The sequence below is a fragment of the Heterocephalus glaber genome, unplaced genomic scaffold (assembly GCF_053883595.1).
Source record: "Heterocephalus glaber isolate CG9 unplaced genomic scaffold, H.glaber_assembly_v1.0 deba00000122, whole genome shotgun sequence".
In the NCBI taxonomy this organism is placed as follows: Eukaryota; Metazoa; Chordata; class Mammalia; order Rodentia; family Bathyergidae; genus Heterocephalus; species Heterocephalus glaber.
In genome coordinates this window covers 21,718,952-21,738,914 of record NW_028258138.1, presented here as the reverse complement: position 1 = coordinate 21,738,914, position 19,963 = coordinate 21,718,952, and the positions used below count along the sequence as shown (strand labels likewise).

Below are 19,963 nucleotides of genomic sequence, written 5' to 3'. Positions count from 1 at the left end.
ACACAACAACACTAACAAGAAGACAAAATTTACAACATGATAGACCTCATATTGATCCCTAAAAGTTGAGAAACAAATGATACAATTCCTAATGCCTGTTTTATGGAAATTTATGTAAAAGCAGTCTAAAGGAAAAGTATCTTGGCTGTAGATAACAGCATACTATAGTCAAGCAGTTTTGTAAGCATTTTATATCATTTTGTTGTCCTACTTTCTCTTGGGCATTGTTTCATTTTGTTTTGTTTTTTAAACTAATTTGCTTATAAACTGAAGTAAATTACCAGTACTCAGACACTGATTATTAAATATATACTGATGTTAAAATATCATAAATGTCATAATTATTATGTACCTAGAAATGAGCTTGCGTATCTCATTTAATTTTTGCCAGATGTAGGTAAAATAAATAGTCATTAAATGTTGTGCAATAGTCAACCTGTATTATGATAAGTCTGCAAAATGAATGTTATGAAAATTTCAGTGTCTTTCAATACAGAGATTTCTGATTTTTTAGGCTGCAGCAGAAGGTACTGTACTTACATATAGATTTTTACCATAGCACATGTTCTCTTGATTCAGGAAACAGCTACAAGACTAGATACCCATCTGTGATGTGCTCATTGAAATTTTTCATAATAAAATATAAAATATTAAATATAAAAGGGAAATTTAAACAAAAGAATACAGAATAGCACAATGAAATCATATGTATGCATTATCCAGCTTCAAAAATAATCAATATTTTACCATTCTAAGATTTTTTAAATTGAACTTCATCTGTTTACTAAAAATGGACTTTGACATTTACATTAGTTAGGAAAATACTCTTAAATGTTGGATTTAAAATATTGAAGCATATGACCTATGGTTGTTCTTCAAGGCCTAGATGGTATAGTATGTACTTATGAGTGGCTACTTGTATTATTTCAAAGCAGTGTGGCTTAATAAGTTGATATCAGTCTTCATAGGGTGAGTTCAGTTATATGGTATAAATCATCACAATTCATGTGACCATGATATAATCATTGTCAAATGGGATGATTTTTAGAATATGCTTCACCTTATTCTATGTTCTACAGTCTTATTATGTGATATGAAACTAAGTTTCACTCTAAGATAGGATGTAATTTTAGAACTAAGTGTTTTCTTGGCTTCTCTATACTTTATCGATTACTTAAAATGTGCTTGCTCATATTTTCCTTCATTTTACTTATAAAAGTTAGAAAATTGGGAGTTCAAAATAGTCCTATTTTCCTGATTTCTTAATCTTGGAGAAAAAAATAAAATTTTATATGCATTAATCAGTGAGATCTTCTCCATCTTGGCTTTCTACTCTAACCCATATTTAAGTCTTCCAGTCCTGGGTTGTGAATTTTCTGAATAATCATAATGTAAATTATTTATTTTATTGTCTTTAATACATTAAAATCTCACACAGTCTCACAGAACAAGAAATTATTTTTTCAATAAGTGTAATCAACAATTATCCCAAAATTATGATCAGGCATAGAACAAACACATTTCCTTTACAATTACAATGAATGACCATAGTAGGTAACAATAATGTCAAAGTTATGCAGTGATATGAAATGTTTTAACATTATCGGTAGTAATTTTCCTGTCCTACAGTTGTCCTTTATTCTGATTTTAATTTTTCCATTAACTGAATTTCTTTTATTTTGTTCATAGTCAAAATGGCATTAATAATTGAATTTCATTCATAGCACCAGGAAAAATTTCTACTAGCAATAATCCACTTTTGTTTAAGGAAAGAATGGCAGAGTCATATTTCTCTTTGAGGTAAAATACATGTACAATGCTTTTGAAACACCAAATTAAATGGCCAATAAATATAAAATCTATATATTTATTTTTTGCTTCTGTATGCCAGATGTTTTGTGTCAGCTTATCATTACTCAACAGATGCTATGCTCATTACACATATATACTCAATTAATCATTATAGCAACCCTAGGAAAACTGTGCTCCTATACCTATCATATAGAAAATTAAATAGCGATATAGCCAAGGTAAATCTTTACCTCCAAGTGTAAGAGACCATATAGCTTAGCTAGTATTCTAATCTATCCTGTTTGTTTCTAGTTTATGGTCCTAAGTATACTATTAAAATACACAGAACATCATGAGAGCAATATTAAATTTAATGATTACTTTCTGAAAAATAAATATTTTGATAATTACCAGTTGCAATGTGCATAATTTAATTTTTAAAATAAAAATTTCTTACTTATTCTACTTTTTCTTTAATACCATAATATTTAAATTTTAAATATCTGTTTCTTTTAATATTTAAATATCTGTTATTCTTTTGTTTTGTTTCTTTCTGGCGATTAAACCTAGGACCTTGTGCATGTTAGGCAAATGTTCTACTACTAAACTACGGCCCATTTCTTTTTATTTCAAAACAGAGTCTTTCTAAATTGCCCAGGTTGGACTGAACCTTGTGGTTCACCTGCTGCAGCCTCCCAAGCAGCTGAGATTACAAACATGCATCACTACTTGGCTAAATACTATTTTTAAAGTATAGAATATTTACTATGGGACAAAATGCATGTAGACTTTGAAAATAAAAGGGATAATATTCAGTAAGAATATATACATGCATATGTATAAATTTCTATAAAAACCTACTAAATATAGATATTTCCTATCAAAGGATCTGATCCAGAAACCTGTAAATATTTCTTTCCTTCTTTTTTCCCCATCTCGTCATTCAAAAAACAATGACAATATCACCTCAGAGTATTTCTGGAGTCTACCCCTTCTCTCTATTTACACAACTACTACCTTTTCCCAGTACATTATCAATGAACACTTGCATCGAGTGCTCCTACTAGTTTATCTCAAGTCTGTTTATTTTAAACTTTTCTAAAGAAGGAACTTAAGAGAGGTGGTTTTAAGCAGCAAAATTTATGTCTTATGGTTCTGTGGTTAGGAAACTGAACATCAAAATACTGGCAGAGCAGAGTAGTTGCAATTAAGGTCAATCTTCTTGATGCATACAGGGTGTCTTCTCACTTTGTCCTCGCTTTGTAGAAGGGGTTGGCTGGGTATTTGTGGTCTCTTTGTAAGACACTAGTCACAGTTATGTGTGATTTGCCTTCATGATCACTGGACCATGTGCCAAAGCACCATCTTTTAACGCCATGACCTTGAAGCTAAGGATTTCAGCACTTGGGTTTTGTGTAAATGCAAACTTTCAATCCAAAGCACCTCCCTAACTGGTGTTTCATCTTGCAGAATTAGTAATCTTTCCAAATTACAAATGCATCCACTTAATTTTTGTCACTGAAACCTTTCATGTCTTCTTCTAGAGCATCTACAGCACCAAAACTTTTTTCTTTAGTTTCTATTTTTAACAGTGCTACTTACATGTAATTTACATAGCATAAATTGACCCATTAACCTGTTCTCTGAAAGTCTTTAAAGTATTTCTGGAGTTGTGCAGTCCTCATTTCCTATTCCCATTACTGTACATTTTGTTTGTTCAATATGCTTCTCATTCAAAATTTGTCCTTTGATATTACTTTTTTCAATTTACAGTAAGATTTTCAAGGTTTACCTATGTTGCCACATGTGTAAGCACTTCATTTCATTTTATTGCCAAACATTTCTTTATATGGAATATTATCAAATATTTTCTTATACAGATGACTGATAAATACTTCTTTATATGGACTTTTTGTCTATATATTAGTGAATGAATATGTTGATTGCTTCCCATTTTTTACTTTATTGACAAAGCTGTTATGAGCATTCATTTACAAGCTTTTCTTACATCGTTTCTTTTGGGAAAATTATTGCTAACTATATGTACCATTCTGAGGTACTTTCAGATCTTTTCAGACCAAAACATCTGAGCTTTTCAGACCTTTTCAGACCAAAACATCTGAGCCATTTTACATATGTACAACACATGAGGGTTCTGATTTTTCCATGTCTTCTCCAGCACTTATTATGTCTTTTTTAAATTCAGCATCTCTCATGATTCCAAAGTGGTATTGTGGTTTTAATTTACATTTCTCTCATGGCTACTGACATTGAATATCTTGTCTTATTGTTATTGGTCTCCTGTTTCATTTTGAGGCTTTTTACAGTAGTTTTACTTATTCATCTCCTTCATCTCTTACTTACTTCCTACTCATATTGAATGTAGCAGCTTCATTAAGCTTCTTTCAGCTCTTTGAATCTGTCATATTTTCCCTCAAGTCCACCTGTACATATTTCCCATGTCCTTCTCATTTTCCCTCCTTTTTGGCTTGGGGAGGGCTAACTTTGTGGTTGTGCGACCTGAGTAACTGCACAGAGATCCATTCCCATAAGCGAACCTTGTTTAGTTTATTGTATTGTTGTTGTCTTCATGAAATTTAAAATAAATTTAGTCCAGTAAATATCATATTTAATTTTGTCGTGGGCCTTAAAATTATGCAACCAGTGTAGTACCTGGCCTATCATTAATATTTCCCCTTCAGATTAGAAATTAATACCTACAAGTTACTGTTCCTCACCTCTGTAGACAGTATTAGATTTTCTTCTTGCATTTCATCTATGCCAGAACAGGTTATAATTTGTCATTTTTCCTTCTAAGCCTTTTGACCTGATAAACTAATATCTTTGCCTACCTTGTCAATTTCTCTATCCCCAGAACTCAGCACAGTGCCTGTGATGTGGTTGTGGTATTTATGAACCTCAGTGTCATAGTTGAGGCTCAGGTGATGAGACATGTAGCAAACGTAATTCAGAATATGAACTCCAGAGTCAGACAGCCTGAATATTTAGCTTTTGTCGCTTATAAGATATAGGACCTGGGTAAGCTGGTCTAGGTTTCTGCTCAATTTTTTCTTCTTAAAATGATGATGATATTACACCCAATGTCCTAATGGAATTATTGGGATTAAGTGAACTGATTAATGTAGGGTATAGAAATTGATGTGTAGCAGGTACCATTTATCATATACATTAATTTTTATAATTATTATGTTCATAATTATTGTAGTGAGCTCCTGTTTTAAAATAAATTTTGATTGCATATTTAAAGCAAATAACATGACACTAGGTCTTAGTGAAGAGATGATTATGCATAATTTCTTAAGAACCCTTCTCTCATTTAATACATTTTATTATACCATTTATACTGCTTGGAGGAAGGGTAATTGTACAAGGGTTCAGTTCATGAAATAAAAAGAAAAAGAAAATTAGGAAGCTGGGAACAAGCCCAGAGAAAAGAGAATTAATGTTAATACTAAATATAGAAGTCTTATAAAGAGGGAAGAGAAACTTTCTATTTAATATTCTTGTAACACCGTGGTATAGTGCTGACTGTAGTCAACACAATATTAATGTAATTTTGAAGTTATTTGGAAAATTTAATGGTAATAAGCTCTGCAGAGTGTCTATTTTTCTGTTTACACATTTAGCAGTTGATCTTTGTCTTTATCTGTGGATATTTGGAGTTGAATTTTACATTCATAAAGATATAATGATATTAGGAATGAGCCAAACAATATGTGATTCAGGGATGCAAATCTGAGTGCAAGTTTTATGTGTGACTGCATTTGCTTTTGCTTTTGTACGCTGTCCTTCAGTGCCCGATATCAGGAGATCCCATATCCTTTTCCTCTCTTCTGTGTATCTGTTGGCTGCTTTGAGTCATCTCAAATATCCTCTGGGGTCATGTGCTAGGAAATCACTCTTCAATGCCACCTCTTTCACCATTTGCAGATCTCAGTCCAGTCCACAATTATTTCTCAGGGGACATCCCTCTGGCTCTACCTCACTGCTCCATTACTCAAGTCCAAATTGAAATTGTGGGGTCCCCATGTGGTATAATTCATTTGATTATAATTCACAATTAATATTTTCATTCTATGTTTAATCTCTTTAATGATAAACCCTTTCTAAATTTCTTCAGCACTTCAGTCCTCAGTAGCTGTTTATTATATGAGAAGTGACACAGAACGCCACACAATTGTTGAATGACTTACATAATTCATGTATTTGTCAAAAGGCAAAAGTGGTCAACAATTTTTAAAATGTTCAAGGATATAATGTAATAAAAAGAGAAAGAGGGAATATTGGTCACCTGATGATCTGCAGTAGGATTCTAAATTGGTAAATATACTTGCTTAAGGGGTTTTTAAAGGAGAGTAAACTCTAAGAATAATCATTTTATATACATTGAGATGCTATTCAAATAAGCAGTTTTAAAGTGACCTACAAGAAAGTCAAAGAATATGACATAAATCAAATTTCAGAAATTGAATTTCTATGAAGGGTAGGAATAATAATGTACAGTGAGACACTTTGCTTTGAATCATTTTATTTAATTCAATGATAGAACCTAGAATAGTGGACAGATAGCTAAAATGCCCATTAACCTTTCTTAATCAAATATCAAATGTCTTAAATTAATCTTCAATAGGTAGCGAATCAAAGGCAAGTTATAGATGAATTTTATTTTGGATGTTGCAGTGCCTTTTTGTAGCACAGAGATGTCCTTCAGAATGTCAGGTGAAGGAATGACTTTGTATTCCAGTGTATTAGTTAAAGGTATATAGTACATTTTTACAAAGCCAATATTAAATCTGAAATGGATTTACAATTACTAAATGAATTGAATATTTTATAAAGTTTCTGTTTCTCCAGAATTTTTATTAATAATTTCTGATGCATTGATAATAACTTTGGATGAACATTGTCTTAATTACTTTGCTCATTGCAGGAACAAAATATCTGACACCCAAAGTTAAAGAACGGAAGGTTTATTTAAGCTTATAGTTTATAGAGGTTTTTGTCCATAGTTGACTGTTTCCAAAGCAGAGTGGGATGGCAGAGGGGCACCACAGGGGAGAAAGAGTTCATGGCATGGCGAACAGAAGGCAGCAAGGAGCAGCAGCAGCAGAAGTGAGCGACACATTTGTCCAATTACAATTATCATGCTATGTGATGAAATATGTAACCATTCTCTTGGAAATACAGGAAAATCTGTCAATAACCTTCAAAGCAGTGTAGCTAGAGACAGAACAGGTGAAACAGAGATAGGTTGGTAGCTGCTGAAATGGAAAATGATAATGTTGAGCAAGGTGGCAGATTGAAATCTCTCAGCATTTAGAAAATAAATAAATTTCAGCAAAGGATGAAGCCTGAGCATATAATATAATATGGGGCATGGACAATAATTAGCATCCTCCAAGGAAGAAAGAGATGATTGTGCCGGGTATGGACAATGATGAATTCAGGCCTGCACATGGTGATTTGAGTTATGCACCAAATGACCATGCCCTTGAAGTAAGATACCTGCTTTGAAGCTTCAGGGAAACAGGACAGAGATCTTGGCTGGAGAAAATGACCAAAGATTGCCAGTTTAGACAGGATCAAGGATGTGACAGTCCCTCTATGGTCTGTATTGACTGAAAAGAGAACCCAAGTCCTTGACCCAATTCAGGGACTTAGTCTGATTACCTAAGTAGTGATCTGACACATGAAGTTGGGAGAAAACCTGGGGAAGGTGAGTACTGTGAAATTCTAGAAGTCAGTGCTGTGGAAGAGAGGGGATGGCGGAATAGGAAGTATTTGGATGTGTTACGTGCAGGTACTGACTCTCCATGATAGATGGAACCATTCCATACTGCAAACATGTCCCAATGAAAGCTTTAAAGAAAGTTACTGCTTAAACAAGCAATCCTATTTTAATAGCCTCCAACTAAATAGAGCCAGGGCAAAGGACGGGCCAGAGAGTACATTCTTAATTATTGAGAAGTAGTTATCAGGTCTACAAAATTGGTGTTTTGGCTTTTGGTTTTATTCACTGTGATTTTGATTTCTGCTGATTCTTGACTTTTTTTTTTGTCTTTTCCTATCAGTTAATTATATGATGTTAGAAACGGAGCATCTTAACAGTTAGTAGAGAGAAAACCTTATTTCTTGAGGACCTCCCATTACTACTGTTTGAGCAGTACCTGAGAGTTCAGGAATATATTAGTCAGCTTTCCCATCGCTGGGACCCAATATCCAACACACAGAATTCAAAGGAAGAAATGGTTTATTTGGCTCATGTTTTCAGATTTCAGTCCATGATCCATGAATGAGTGGCTCCACAGCTGGGCAGTGGTGTGGCAGAGCAGAGGAACAGTGCCAGAGACACAGGGCCAGGGACCATATTAGTACCCAGCGTCACACCTCCGTGAGGAGCCCAGGCACATCTAGAATTGTGCTTTCCTGATCCAATCTCCCAAGCGAATCAAGTTAACAATCTTAACCATCTTAGGGAACATACTGTATTTTTGGTGTATAAATCCTGATCTGAGATTTTTTTTAATCTTTGAGGACAATTTTCCTGATAATAAAATATGAATAACTGAATAAGATTTAAGAGTGTATAATGACTAAATTCGTACATAAAATTAACAAGACAAAAGTGTAGCAATGTGGCGCCCCCCAATCAAATTCATGTTTGAAAAATAGCTTTGAAAGTCTTCTGATATGTATAAAAGTAATTTGACGAAAAACATACACTAAGATTTTATGACACAATATCCACATATGTATTGAAATTTATTTGAGTTTCCATTACAAAGAAAATTAATCAACTATTTTACTGTTATAAAATTTTTCGACATACATGCGTGACATACAGTGTTTTATTGAGGAACTAAAACCTCAGATATTGAAAATAATCAATTCAAAAATAGTAAATACATGTCCCTAAATTTTCAAAAGCTAAAATGTTATTGTATTTTCTGAAAGTATGAAGTAGAATTCAATGAATAAATTATTTTTGTTTTTATATGACTGCTCTAAATAATTGAATAATTGAAAAGAACAATTCTAGGTATGCTAATTAAGTTGTATGGGAGAATTCCCATTAGATATATAGTATAATATATACACTATTGGTTTGAAATCGATTTCATGATTTGAATCAGACTTTCTGGAGTAAGTAATAATTTTCATTGGTCTTCTAAGGACAACTTAGTGATCACTGTGTTTTTAATAATGTATTCATGGTGCATATAGTGCCAATTTTGCTTAGTGCTTTTTACTCACTCAAAAATGAAATCTAAAAATTATCCTTACGTTTTATCTTCATATATTTTAAATGAAAGAATATGCAATCAAATGCAGCAGAAATATCATTTTCATTGGCAACTGTTAGACATAAATGAATAAGCAATGTTGTTACTTTATGCTCACAAGCAATAAAACTGACAGCCAACAAAATCCTTCCAAAAAATGCAAACTTTTTAAAAAGCAAACAGCAGACTCAGTAAAAGTGGGTGATAAAGTGTATGTCCAAATGTTTACATGTCAACATCTGGTAAGCAGGTGGGCAGGCAAAATGGACATACTAAAATCAATAAAGGAAAACATACAGAAACACTTCTTTTTAAAAAAATTAATGTGGGTAAGAATTTATTTTCGTTTACATGTGTATGTGATAAATGTCATAAGTTTCGCCATCATTTTGCACAAACAAGCATAAATCTTTCTTTTTCTCAAATCGATGTGAACAGAGCTCAGATGGCCGTATTGAAGTCAGAGGGCAGCATGGAAGCTCATCCCTACATATTAAAGATGTGAAGTTGTCAGACTCAGGGAGATATGACTGTGAAGCTGCAAGCAGAATTGGAGGGCACCAAAAGAGCATGTACCTTGATATTGAATGTAAGTTCTTTTCAATTCATAAATTTTTTTCTGCTTTGAAAAAATGAATGTTATAAAATTAAAAATGTATACAATGGTTCATATTTCACTGTTTAAACATGGCATTAGAAAGAATGTAGCTATTCAAAGTCAGTTATTACAGACATCTACTGGATATAATGGGACATTTCACAGTGTTTTATATTTAATTGTCCATCCTGAAATTGGTGACTTCCTTTGGTTTGGTTTGGTTTGGTTGGGGGGTGTTGTTATTTTTCTGGGCAAAATCTGACCATAAACAGCATCATCTGGACTATTACTTACCAATAATTGGTTAAAATGTGTTTTCTAATAATATAACAAAGCAGTGACTTTTCATTTCTTATTCAAGTTTTTTAGATAAACTATCTTACACCTTTATAATATATAAAATACTATTGCAACTATGGTATAATATATATGTACTTATATTTTATTCATTTTTGTGTATTGTCTACCCAGAAAATATTACCAGGAAACTTGTTAAAATAAATTTTTAAAATTTTCCTGAACTATGTGTTATAGAGAAGTAAGACGTTTAAACATAACTTAAGTCATTTTGTGACATGTCAAAATAATTTGATAAATATGTTCTTCTAAAAAGAAGAAATTTAAAATCATTCTCAATACATATTTATGAATCATCAAAATGAGAGAGTTAGAAGATTTCTGATGCTTGAAAAAACATAGCTCTTAATGGGAAAGCATGTTTTATCTTGTTGACAAAACATTCCTCCTGGAGCATTTCTATTAATATTGATTGGAAACAATAGTAAGTGTGAAGGAAAATATATTTGCTACTGATAAAGCCTTTAGAAATAAAATATTTTATCAAGAACTGACAAATAGATAAATTATATTATTTTACATATTTATAATCTACCTGTTAGGCTACTTTTAAGAAAGTAATTTTATTGCCATCAAAATTCCTAAAATACAAACGAAAGCCATGATATTATGAAGAATGGACAACAGAGGAAGTAATGATAATAACTTACTAAAAATATGTTATTTTTTCCCTAAAATGGTTTTGTTATTTTCACATTATTGTAGTATGTTTCTTTTACAGTTCAACAACATTGTAGGTACATTGGAAACATTTCTCAAATATTTGACACTTCTTTATATTTTATAATTTGAAATTGTCTATTTGAAATAAAATTTCACTTCTTTATACTTTTCTTTAATGTAGATATAATTGAACAAAAGTTTAAGGTGCCAATGCATGATTTATATTATAAAGTATCCAACTATTTTGGAGAGAAAGTTGTTAGAATTCTCTGGCCCTCTTCCTACTATCAAAATAGTAAAATGCAACATTTTCTTTTAATCAAACAATATGTATAGCTTCTTACCCTTTGAACTTTAAAATAATTTATAACTCAATTAATATATCATAGGATTGTGACCAAGTCTCTGTTTCAAATATTCAGAAAAAAGAAAAAAACAAATTCATGGTGCATTAGTACTACTGATATTTCTAAGAACAAAGGAACTCAGAATGGCTCATGCATAATAGGTTAGCACTAGAATATTAGGACCAGATTGTATGCTAGTTCTAGAATTAGTTCCTTATGAAGACACTAGGATTGATAGAAATTTAAATCAAAGCTCAATATATATTCAAGTTTCAGTGATAAATGGAGAAAATATAAAAACAATGTGAAATGCTAATGTATAATGACATGAGATACTTTAGTTATCACTAAAGACCCTGAAAAGATACAAAGTAAATAATGATCATATATTGCGGTGTGAACTATTCTGTCTTGTAATCTTTTAATAATATGAGTAATTCAGTACCTAAAAAGTACTTGAATATTGAATTGTTTCTCCAGTCCATCTGAAAATTGTTACTCTGATCAACATTTCCCCTTTACACCCTCTACCCATTCTTTGGCAACTTGTGGGGGTTTGTTAGATTTTGTTTATACATGAGATCATACTGTTTCATCTTTCAGTGCATGGCTTATTTTCATAGTATGATGTCTTCTTGGTTCATCCACGTTGTTGTAAATGACAACATTTTGTCCCTCTTGCAGCTGAAGAATATTTCTTTTTATATATATGGTATTTACTGCATCCAGTCATTTTTTGATGAACATTTAGCTTTTATTCACTATCTTGGATATTATGAATAATGCTTCAATGACCATGAGGAAACATATCTCTAGGTGGTGCTGATTTCATTTCTTTTAGGTCTATACCTAAAAGAGAAATGATTGAATCATGGTAGATCTATTTTTTGATGACTCTACATGCAATTTTCATAATGACTGCATTCATGTACATTCCTACCAACAATGTACCTTATGAGTCCCCTTTTTTCTGCATTCTAACACTTCCTTTCATCTCCTTGATAAGAAATATCCTAAAAATTGTGAGATCTCATTTTGGTTTTAATCAGCATACCCCTGATGATTAGGGATGCTGAACATTCTCCTGTGTATGTGCTGGACAGTTGAATGTCTTCATTTGAGAAATGTTTCCTCAAGTATGCTTCCTATTTTTAAATCACATGACTTCCTTTGTATTTGGTTCCTTATATATTTTGGATATTAAAACCTTATTAAATAATTGATTGGAAAAATTTATAATCTCATGCTGTGAGTTGTTAATGTTGAATTCTTTCAGTAAACATACATTAATATGTATATGTGTGTGCGCATCAGTAATTTATACCAATCCTTCCTTTTATTGTATCATATAATGTTAAATATCTGTTGATTATTTTTATATTTTCCAATATTGAATATTATGAAATATTTGTGAACAATTTTAATATAATGTGGATATATATAATTTCATATCTGTGGAATAAACAGTTTTCTTTGGATTATTAAGGCAGAATTTGAATACTGAAAGTTTAAATTTGTCAAATTTCAATTTATTAAATATAACAAATTGGAGTTTGATATGTCATAGGGTTTGTGCTCTAGCTAAGATATAATTATTAACTAAATTAATGTCATGAAAATTTATATCTTTGCTTTTTTCAAACTTACAGGAGTTTGTTTCACATTAAGGTCTAATTTTGAGTTCATTTTTAGAGTCTTTGATCATAATTTTTCTATGCATATATCTACTTAATAAGACACTGTTTTTTTAAAAGACCTCATTTTCTAACTTTTTGCCAAGATTGTTCGTCTTTTCAAAGTGTAACTTTCAATTTTGTAATTTGTGTTCTGTGTAATTTATCTGTTTTCTAGTTTGAAGATTTCTGTCTTCTCTCCACCGTTCACAGACACACACACACACACACACACACACACACACACACACCTGACTTTGTTCTTTCCTTATGAATTCTTAAAGTGAAATCCTAGGTAATTTATTTTAGACATTTCATATTTTCCAAATAGCCATACAAAATTCAGAATTTCTGTCACTCAGTACTTTAATTCCATTTTGTGCTCATATGAGTGCCTTTAATTAACTGATCTTCTTATTAATAATTTAAAAATTACATGTACATTCATTGACAGTCTCATCGAAAGTTATGATCATATTTGTTTTAAACAGTTACAAATAATTTAAATAACTAAAAAATATTTTCTTTACTGAATTACATATTATTTGTTTCACTTTTTCATTATCTCGGAAGTTCCAGATTTTTGTATTTTATGAAGAACTCTCTTCTCACTTCTTGTACAGCAGATTTGACTGTGATGGTCTGTTAATTTTTTTCCCTTTGAAAAGACCAACACCCTTCTGCCCCATTCCTTATTTCTAAAAGCCTCAATGATGTTTTCTTTTTTTGTTGTTGTTTTATTTTGTTTGTTTGATTTCTGTCAATAGCAATCCTGGGTTAATAGTTCTTTAAAGATTGGTTCAACTCTCTTGTGTCTCAGATTCTACAAAGAAATTTGTATAGTTTGCATTGTTGGATGCCACCTGTCATTTTTCTCTAGCTTCTTTCAAGCTATTTTGTTTATCCTTGTTATTTGTGAATTTTATTTGAATGTGTCTAGATATGGTATTCTTTGAATTTTTATCTTTAAATATGCTAAGCTTAAATATGTAGACTTATATCTGTCAGTATCTATTTTTGGTCATTATTTCTTCAAACATGTTTTTTTTCTATCTGCTCTTGCTCATCTCTGTGACTTTAGTGAAACATATCCAAAATTTTCAAACTGTCTCACAGGCACATGAGATACTTTTCACACTTCTCTTTCACTACACTTCAAATTAGATAATTTCCCCCTTAAGTTAAATTGCTCTTGTACTCTTCTGCTATTGAGCCAGTATACTTTTTCTTTTATTTCAGATGTTTTAATTAGAAAATTTTAATGGTGTTCTGTTTTATAAGTTCTGTCTCTCTTCTGGTGATTTATAGATTTCCAATCATTTTAAGTATGTTTTGCTTTACCAAGTAAAATAAGAGTATTTTAAAATATCTGCTCTAAATCTGCTGTGTGAGGTATTAAACATCTGCATCATTTTAGGATTAACATCTTTTTCCTTTTCAAATTGGCTGTACATTTCCTTTGGGGATTGGTTCACTGAATTTCAGGAAATGCTAGGTTGTTTACTGAACATTGTGCATATTTTATTTTGTCAATCCTGGGTCATTTGATAACTACCTGGATAATTTTCTCTCTTAAGTAAGTGGTTACCCTAAAGTTCTATGTTGCTTTCTGTAAACAGTGATTCATGCATCAATTGGATTCTCAAAGTCCCTACTATGCTGGATTGTGTCTGTCCAGGATTCACTAATCTCAGAGATTAATATGGTTTTATAGACAGATTATTTCTACCTGAGATTATCCTAACTCACTTTCTGATATACAGACTCCTTTCCAAAATACCTCTGCCCTTTTGGAAATAATTTTATATGTGAAAAACACTCTAAAATTTCTTATTCTAGAATTTACACTCTGAACAAAGGCATGAGGAGAAAAAAAAACAACAAAAAAACTGGGAACTAGTTTCATTCCATTTCACAATCTTCCTGATTTTGTTTCCTTCACAAAATACTTAGGTGGTTGAATTCTTAAATTTTTGTATTTTTCCAGAGTTTTATGTTTTTAAGAGAAGTGAAGATGAGCTTTCAAAAATTACACTGCCTTGATGTAAACAGAAATCTCCTATATCCTACTTTTTTGCAATTTTAAAGGTTGAAAGTGTTCAGATAACCTGGTTCCTGTAATCAAGAAATGAAGCTTTTAGTTTCTGTTTTCAGCAGTATTTTTAACTTTTCTATTTCACTTCATTTATTTTTCAAATTACAATTTTAGCATTTTATAATCTTTATCATATTCTCTCAAATTAATCATTTCCATAATCAAGTGAAATGATTTTCTCTTGTGAATCAAATTTGCAAATGATAAATATTATATTTATGCTATTTTGTCTTATTATCTTCCACTGAGGAGTACTTAAATATCCAATAAAAAATACTCATGAATCACTAGTAGCCCAATTTCTCCTTTGATTAATCAAGAATGTTGTAGATTTTTTTTCATGTACTTTAGTCAATAAAGTCTATTTTCTCACAACAAATTCACTCATGAATTGCAAGACCATAGTAAATATATTAGAGGCCTACCTCACATTTTCAAACTTTTTCTCTATTTAAGAATAATTTTCATTAACTCCAATATCATGTTGATTTTCTCATATATATGTGTATATATATAATATATATGTATATATACACATATATATGTATATATATGTGTATATATATACATATATATGTGTATATATATATATACCCTAACCACTTAATTATTGTTTATATGTAAGATTATTACCTTCAAGGGGATTGCTATCATATATTTAAAACCTGAATGATATAAATAATATTTGAAGTGAATAATTATGGTGGTTTAAAATTCACTTAATGATAATCTATGTAAAAATGTTACTGTAGAATATAATTATTAATTTTAATAACTGCTAAAGTTATAATTTTATTCTTTTTTATTTGTACCAGGGATCAAACTCAGAACTTTGTGCTTGTGAGGCAGGTGGTGGATATAATTTTATTCTTGTAGTAGAAATAGAAAAATTGCTAAGAGATATGTTCTCCACTTCATATAATTGGTGGTATTTGGCTAAATATTTGGAATAAATAATTGTGATCATAACCTAAAATTTACCCTGCCCTTCTTTCAGTTATCTTCTTTGTAATTCAGGAAGTGTGACTGCTTTGTGAAAGTTTCTTGATGGAAACCTTTTTAGAAAACAAAGATTAGTAGAAATCTTTATTTCTATTTTATAATGAAACAAGAATGGTCTGCTTGGAAGCCATCTTAACATACTTTATTTTCGGTAATTGAAGCCTTGTTCGTATTAGGCAAAATATTATATTTCAAAAAAATAATGTAAAATAGTAATGAATGTATCAGTACCTTATTTTGAAAGAATATGAAAAGCTATTATTATAAGTAAACACTTACATATTTGAAATGCCTGAAATATTATGTTATGCATCTTTGTCATCAAAAACATCTCAGAGACTATGAAAATTGAAAAATACCTTATGCAATGTCAGAAAAACTTGCCATATGATTCTTTACCACCTGAACAAAACACCTGCAAAGAAACATTGCTAAGAGCAAGTGTAAAGGAATCTGAACCATGTATAATTTGATGCCAGCCTCATTTAGTACATTAGCACTAAAGTTAAGGTGTTAAAAGATTAAGTCTTTTTTTATTCAAAACCTCTTTTGTATTTCAGTTTAAACGAATTCTTTGGCATACTGCCAGTTCATTTTCAGTGTTGCCAAGGTGTTATCTTATTAAGAAGCAGGAGCTGAACTAAAGTTCCAATTTAGAAAACAAAGGAGATAACAAGCATGTGATATGTGATTTAATGCAATAAGCACCAATTACATAGTACTTTTGACTACAATTAGAATATCATTTTAAGTTTTTTTACTAGGTAGTCATTACATATTAACTATTAATTAGACTTAATTGTTTTATGTGATAAATTTAATTTAATAGTTACAAGGTAACAATACATGTTAAGAGATACCGAACTTTTCATTTACAGTTTTTTTCTAATTGACTTGCTGCACCTGATTTTTAATTCACATAAGACAGTTACAATTTGTCAGTGCACTTTTTCCTATATTATAAAGGAGGTAGCAAGCAATATCAGATACATTCTAAGAATATAAGAGCATGCAGTAATATTATTACACAGAATCATGATACTTCTAAGTTATCAGGAGTCCATAGAATTAATATATGTGTGTTTTTTCAATAATTACTTACTGAAGTTTTTACATTCTCTCAATATAGTTGAATCTAGTGGCCTGAATGGCTGCTCATACAGGATGAAGTAGATAAGAAGTGAACATGAACGAAAATGACTTCAATAAATGTTTAGGAATTAGAAAAAATCCTTGATCATAGCAGATTAGGTTGTCATTACATATTAATTATTAATGAGACTAAATTATTTTCCACAATAATTTTAATTTAATAGTTACAAGGTGACAGTACATGTTAAGAGATACTGAATTTTTCATTTAGATTTTTTTCTAATTAAGTTTGCTGCACCTGATGTTTAATATGTAAGAGATAATAACTTTTTGTATCTACATTTAAAACCTTGTCTTAAGACCTGACTTTTACATTCACCATGATTCGTTTAAGCCATTGAAACTTTTTTTTCCGTTTAGTTTATTGGTACATTTTAGGTATACAATACTGTTACATTCATAATTGGGATCTTGTACCTTTACATGATATATCTTGGTTCTTATTTTTTTCCCATTCCCCTGCCCTCCCTTCATCCCCTCCACCCTTCCCTATTTACAAAGACTTTGTTTCCATGTTTTTCCTTTTTTCTTTTCCCTTCTTTCCTTTCCCCTACCCCTCCCACTTCCCCTACTCCTTTAGACATTTTCTTCCTATTTCACAATATCAATTATACATTTTGATTCTTATTTACACTTTAGTTTTTCACACCAGAGAAACTATTTGGTATTTACACATGTGTGTCCTGTTTATTTCCCTTAAGAGTATAGTCTCAGTGTACATCCACTTAGTTACAGATGTCTCCAGTTTCTCATTCTTTATGGCTTAGTATTCCATTTTATTTTAAAAACCCCATCTTCTTTATCCAGTCTCCGGTTGATGGGCACTTGGGCTGTTTCCAAGTTTTAGCCATTACAAACTGTGCCACCATTGAAACTTTTAGGAAGATCCTTCATTGGCAGACATTGATGTTACTGCCTGCAACTATTTAGGTCTTATGTCCACTACGGGAATTTCAAGGACAGACACTAAGAAAATATAGAGTGTATCTCTTCATTCAGAAGTTGAAAAGAGAACATTTAAAAGAAAAGATGAAAATTCTGTTGGTGCTCAGCTGTGTTTTCTTGGCCCAATCATTACATGAATTTCCTGGGAAAATGTGAAATGTAACATTTCCCGTGGGCACAAATTCTATCAATTCTGCTTTTATGATGGTCTTATCTTTCTGTGACAGATATCTGCTTTGGATAAAATCTTATTCATATATTATAGTGATGAAAATTTTTAAAGAATTTTAATAAACGTCCAACTCATGAGAGGTTAAATCTTAGAAATGAACAGATAACATCCAACAGCAACAAAACCCCCCAGAAATTTTGTGTAACTACTAGATTTATCACTGCCTCTTAACAGCTGTTTAATTTTTAGAGCCACGAATAGCAAACCCTGTGTCTAACTTGCCATCACTTTCTGTTCTTACTCTGGAACAGACTGTGGTATGGTAATCCTAGTTCTCATTAGAACAGCAAGTGTCTTAGTTCAAGCTGCTGTAATAAAGTGTCGCGGACTTCATGAGGTCTTTCCCTTGTGCAGGCACCATTGCATATCTCCCTCTTTACAAGTCATTATTCCTACCAGAGGAGTCACCCACATAACCTCCCTCAAACCTATTTGCTTCCTAAAGACTCCACTTCCAAATGCCTTGGCAGTGACAACTGGGATTTTAACATACGAATTTTGTACAAACACAAACATTGGTCCATAGCACTGAGCTTTCTAGATGTGACAGGAAAAATACTCATAAATGGAACTAGTGTGGGATTTCAGAGTGAGATTGCCCACTGCTGTCAGATCAAGCTGAGGTTTCATTGACTTTGTTGACATCTAGCATCTTACAGATACTGAAAAATACACCAACTTGCTTTATTCCTCTTCCTAAGGATGTGGTGCCATGAATTTATGTTGCTGGATTGAGTACTGGTGCATATACGCCTTAGTCTAGAGTAGCATTTCAGCATACACTTTATTGGTTTAAATGATATTAGAATTACTATGACCTATTTGTTTTTATATAGCTTTTAGAAAAATATAACATTGCACAAATGGTTCACATTACATTTCTGTTGACTAGTACTGATATAGATCCTTAGAATCTTGGACGGATTTTGGAAGGAATGGGAAGCCATGGAGAGATTTAGAGCAGAAGAAGAGCAGCAAGCCCACACTTGCATTTGCAGAGAATGAACCTGGCTACAGTGTTGCAAATAGACTGAAAATGGTATAAATATGGCTGCAGAGGGGTCAGAAAAGAGAATAGTGAAGTAAACAGAATGAATTTCATAGTATAATTGCAATTTATTGACATCACTTCAGTGTACATTTATATATAAATATCATTGAACATCTATATATAACAACACATTCAACACATAGTAATTAGAATAGATCATGTTCGAGGCAGAAATTGAATTTAATGTCAACTTTATATATGTATATATTATTTCAAATAATTTCAAGAATTGTAATAATTAATATTCTGACTGTAACTCGAATGAATAGGTATATACAATTCATTAATCACAGAGATACTGCATTATGAGTGTAATGCAAAATTATATATTTTTCTAATTGTATAATCAATACTGATAACTCTTAAAATAGTGTATGTGTTTGCAAAACATGCATGCAAATATTTTTCTCTGAGTGATTTCAAACTTTGTGAATAATAATCACATGTTGAATAATCAAAAACAACATAATTTTCAATAAGTTGTATAAAAACATTAAAGCAGTAAAGCATATGTCTGTGTCTTCATTTAATATCCTTCAATTATAATTACTCAGTTTAATAATACTTATTGTATAACACCAGAAACACTAGAAATAGAATATTATTAGTGCTTTGGAAATGTGGAAAATGATCGAAAGCAAATTTTGCAACATGTCTAAGGAGCCAAAATCTACTTGTATAGAACAGCTCAGAAAGTATTATTAAATAACATATAATTTAATGTACTTGTAATTAGTTATGTTGAACAGAGAG

At 31.3% G+C, this 19,963-nt stretch overlaps 1 protein-coding gene across 2 annotated transcripts in view; it reads left to right on the top strand.

The window, feature by feature from the left end:
- Positions 1–19,963, top strand: part of Ncam2 (neural cell adhesion molecule 2) — a 490,293-nt gene that overhangs the window by 338,455 nt on the left and 131,875 nt on the right. For both annotated transcript variants that reach the window (XM_004842216.3, XM_004842218.3), the window contains exon 9: positions 9,534–9,684. In XM_004842216.3, coding sequence (XP_004842273.1) covers positions 9,534–9,684 — 151 coding nt within the window. The remainder of the gene's footprint in view (positions 1–9,533; positions 9,685–19,963) is intronic.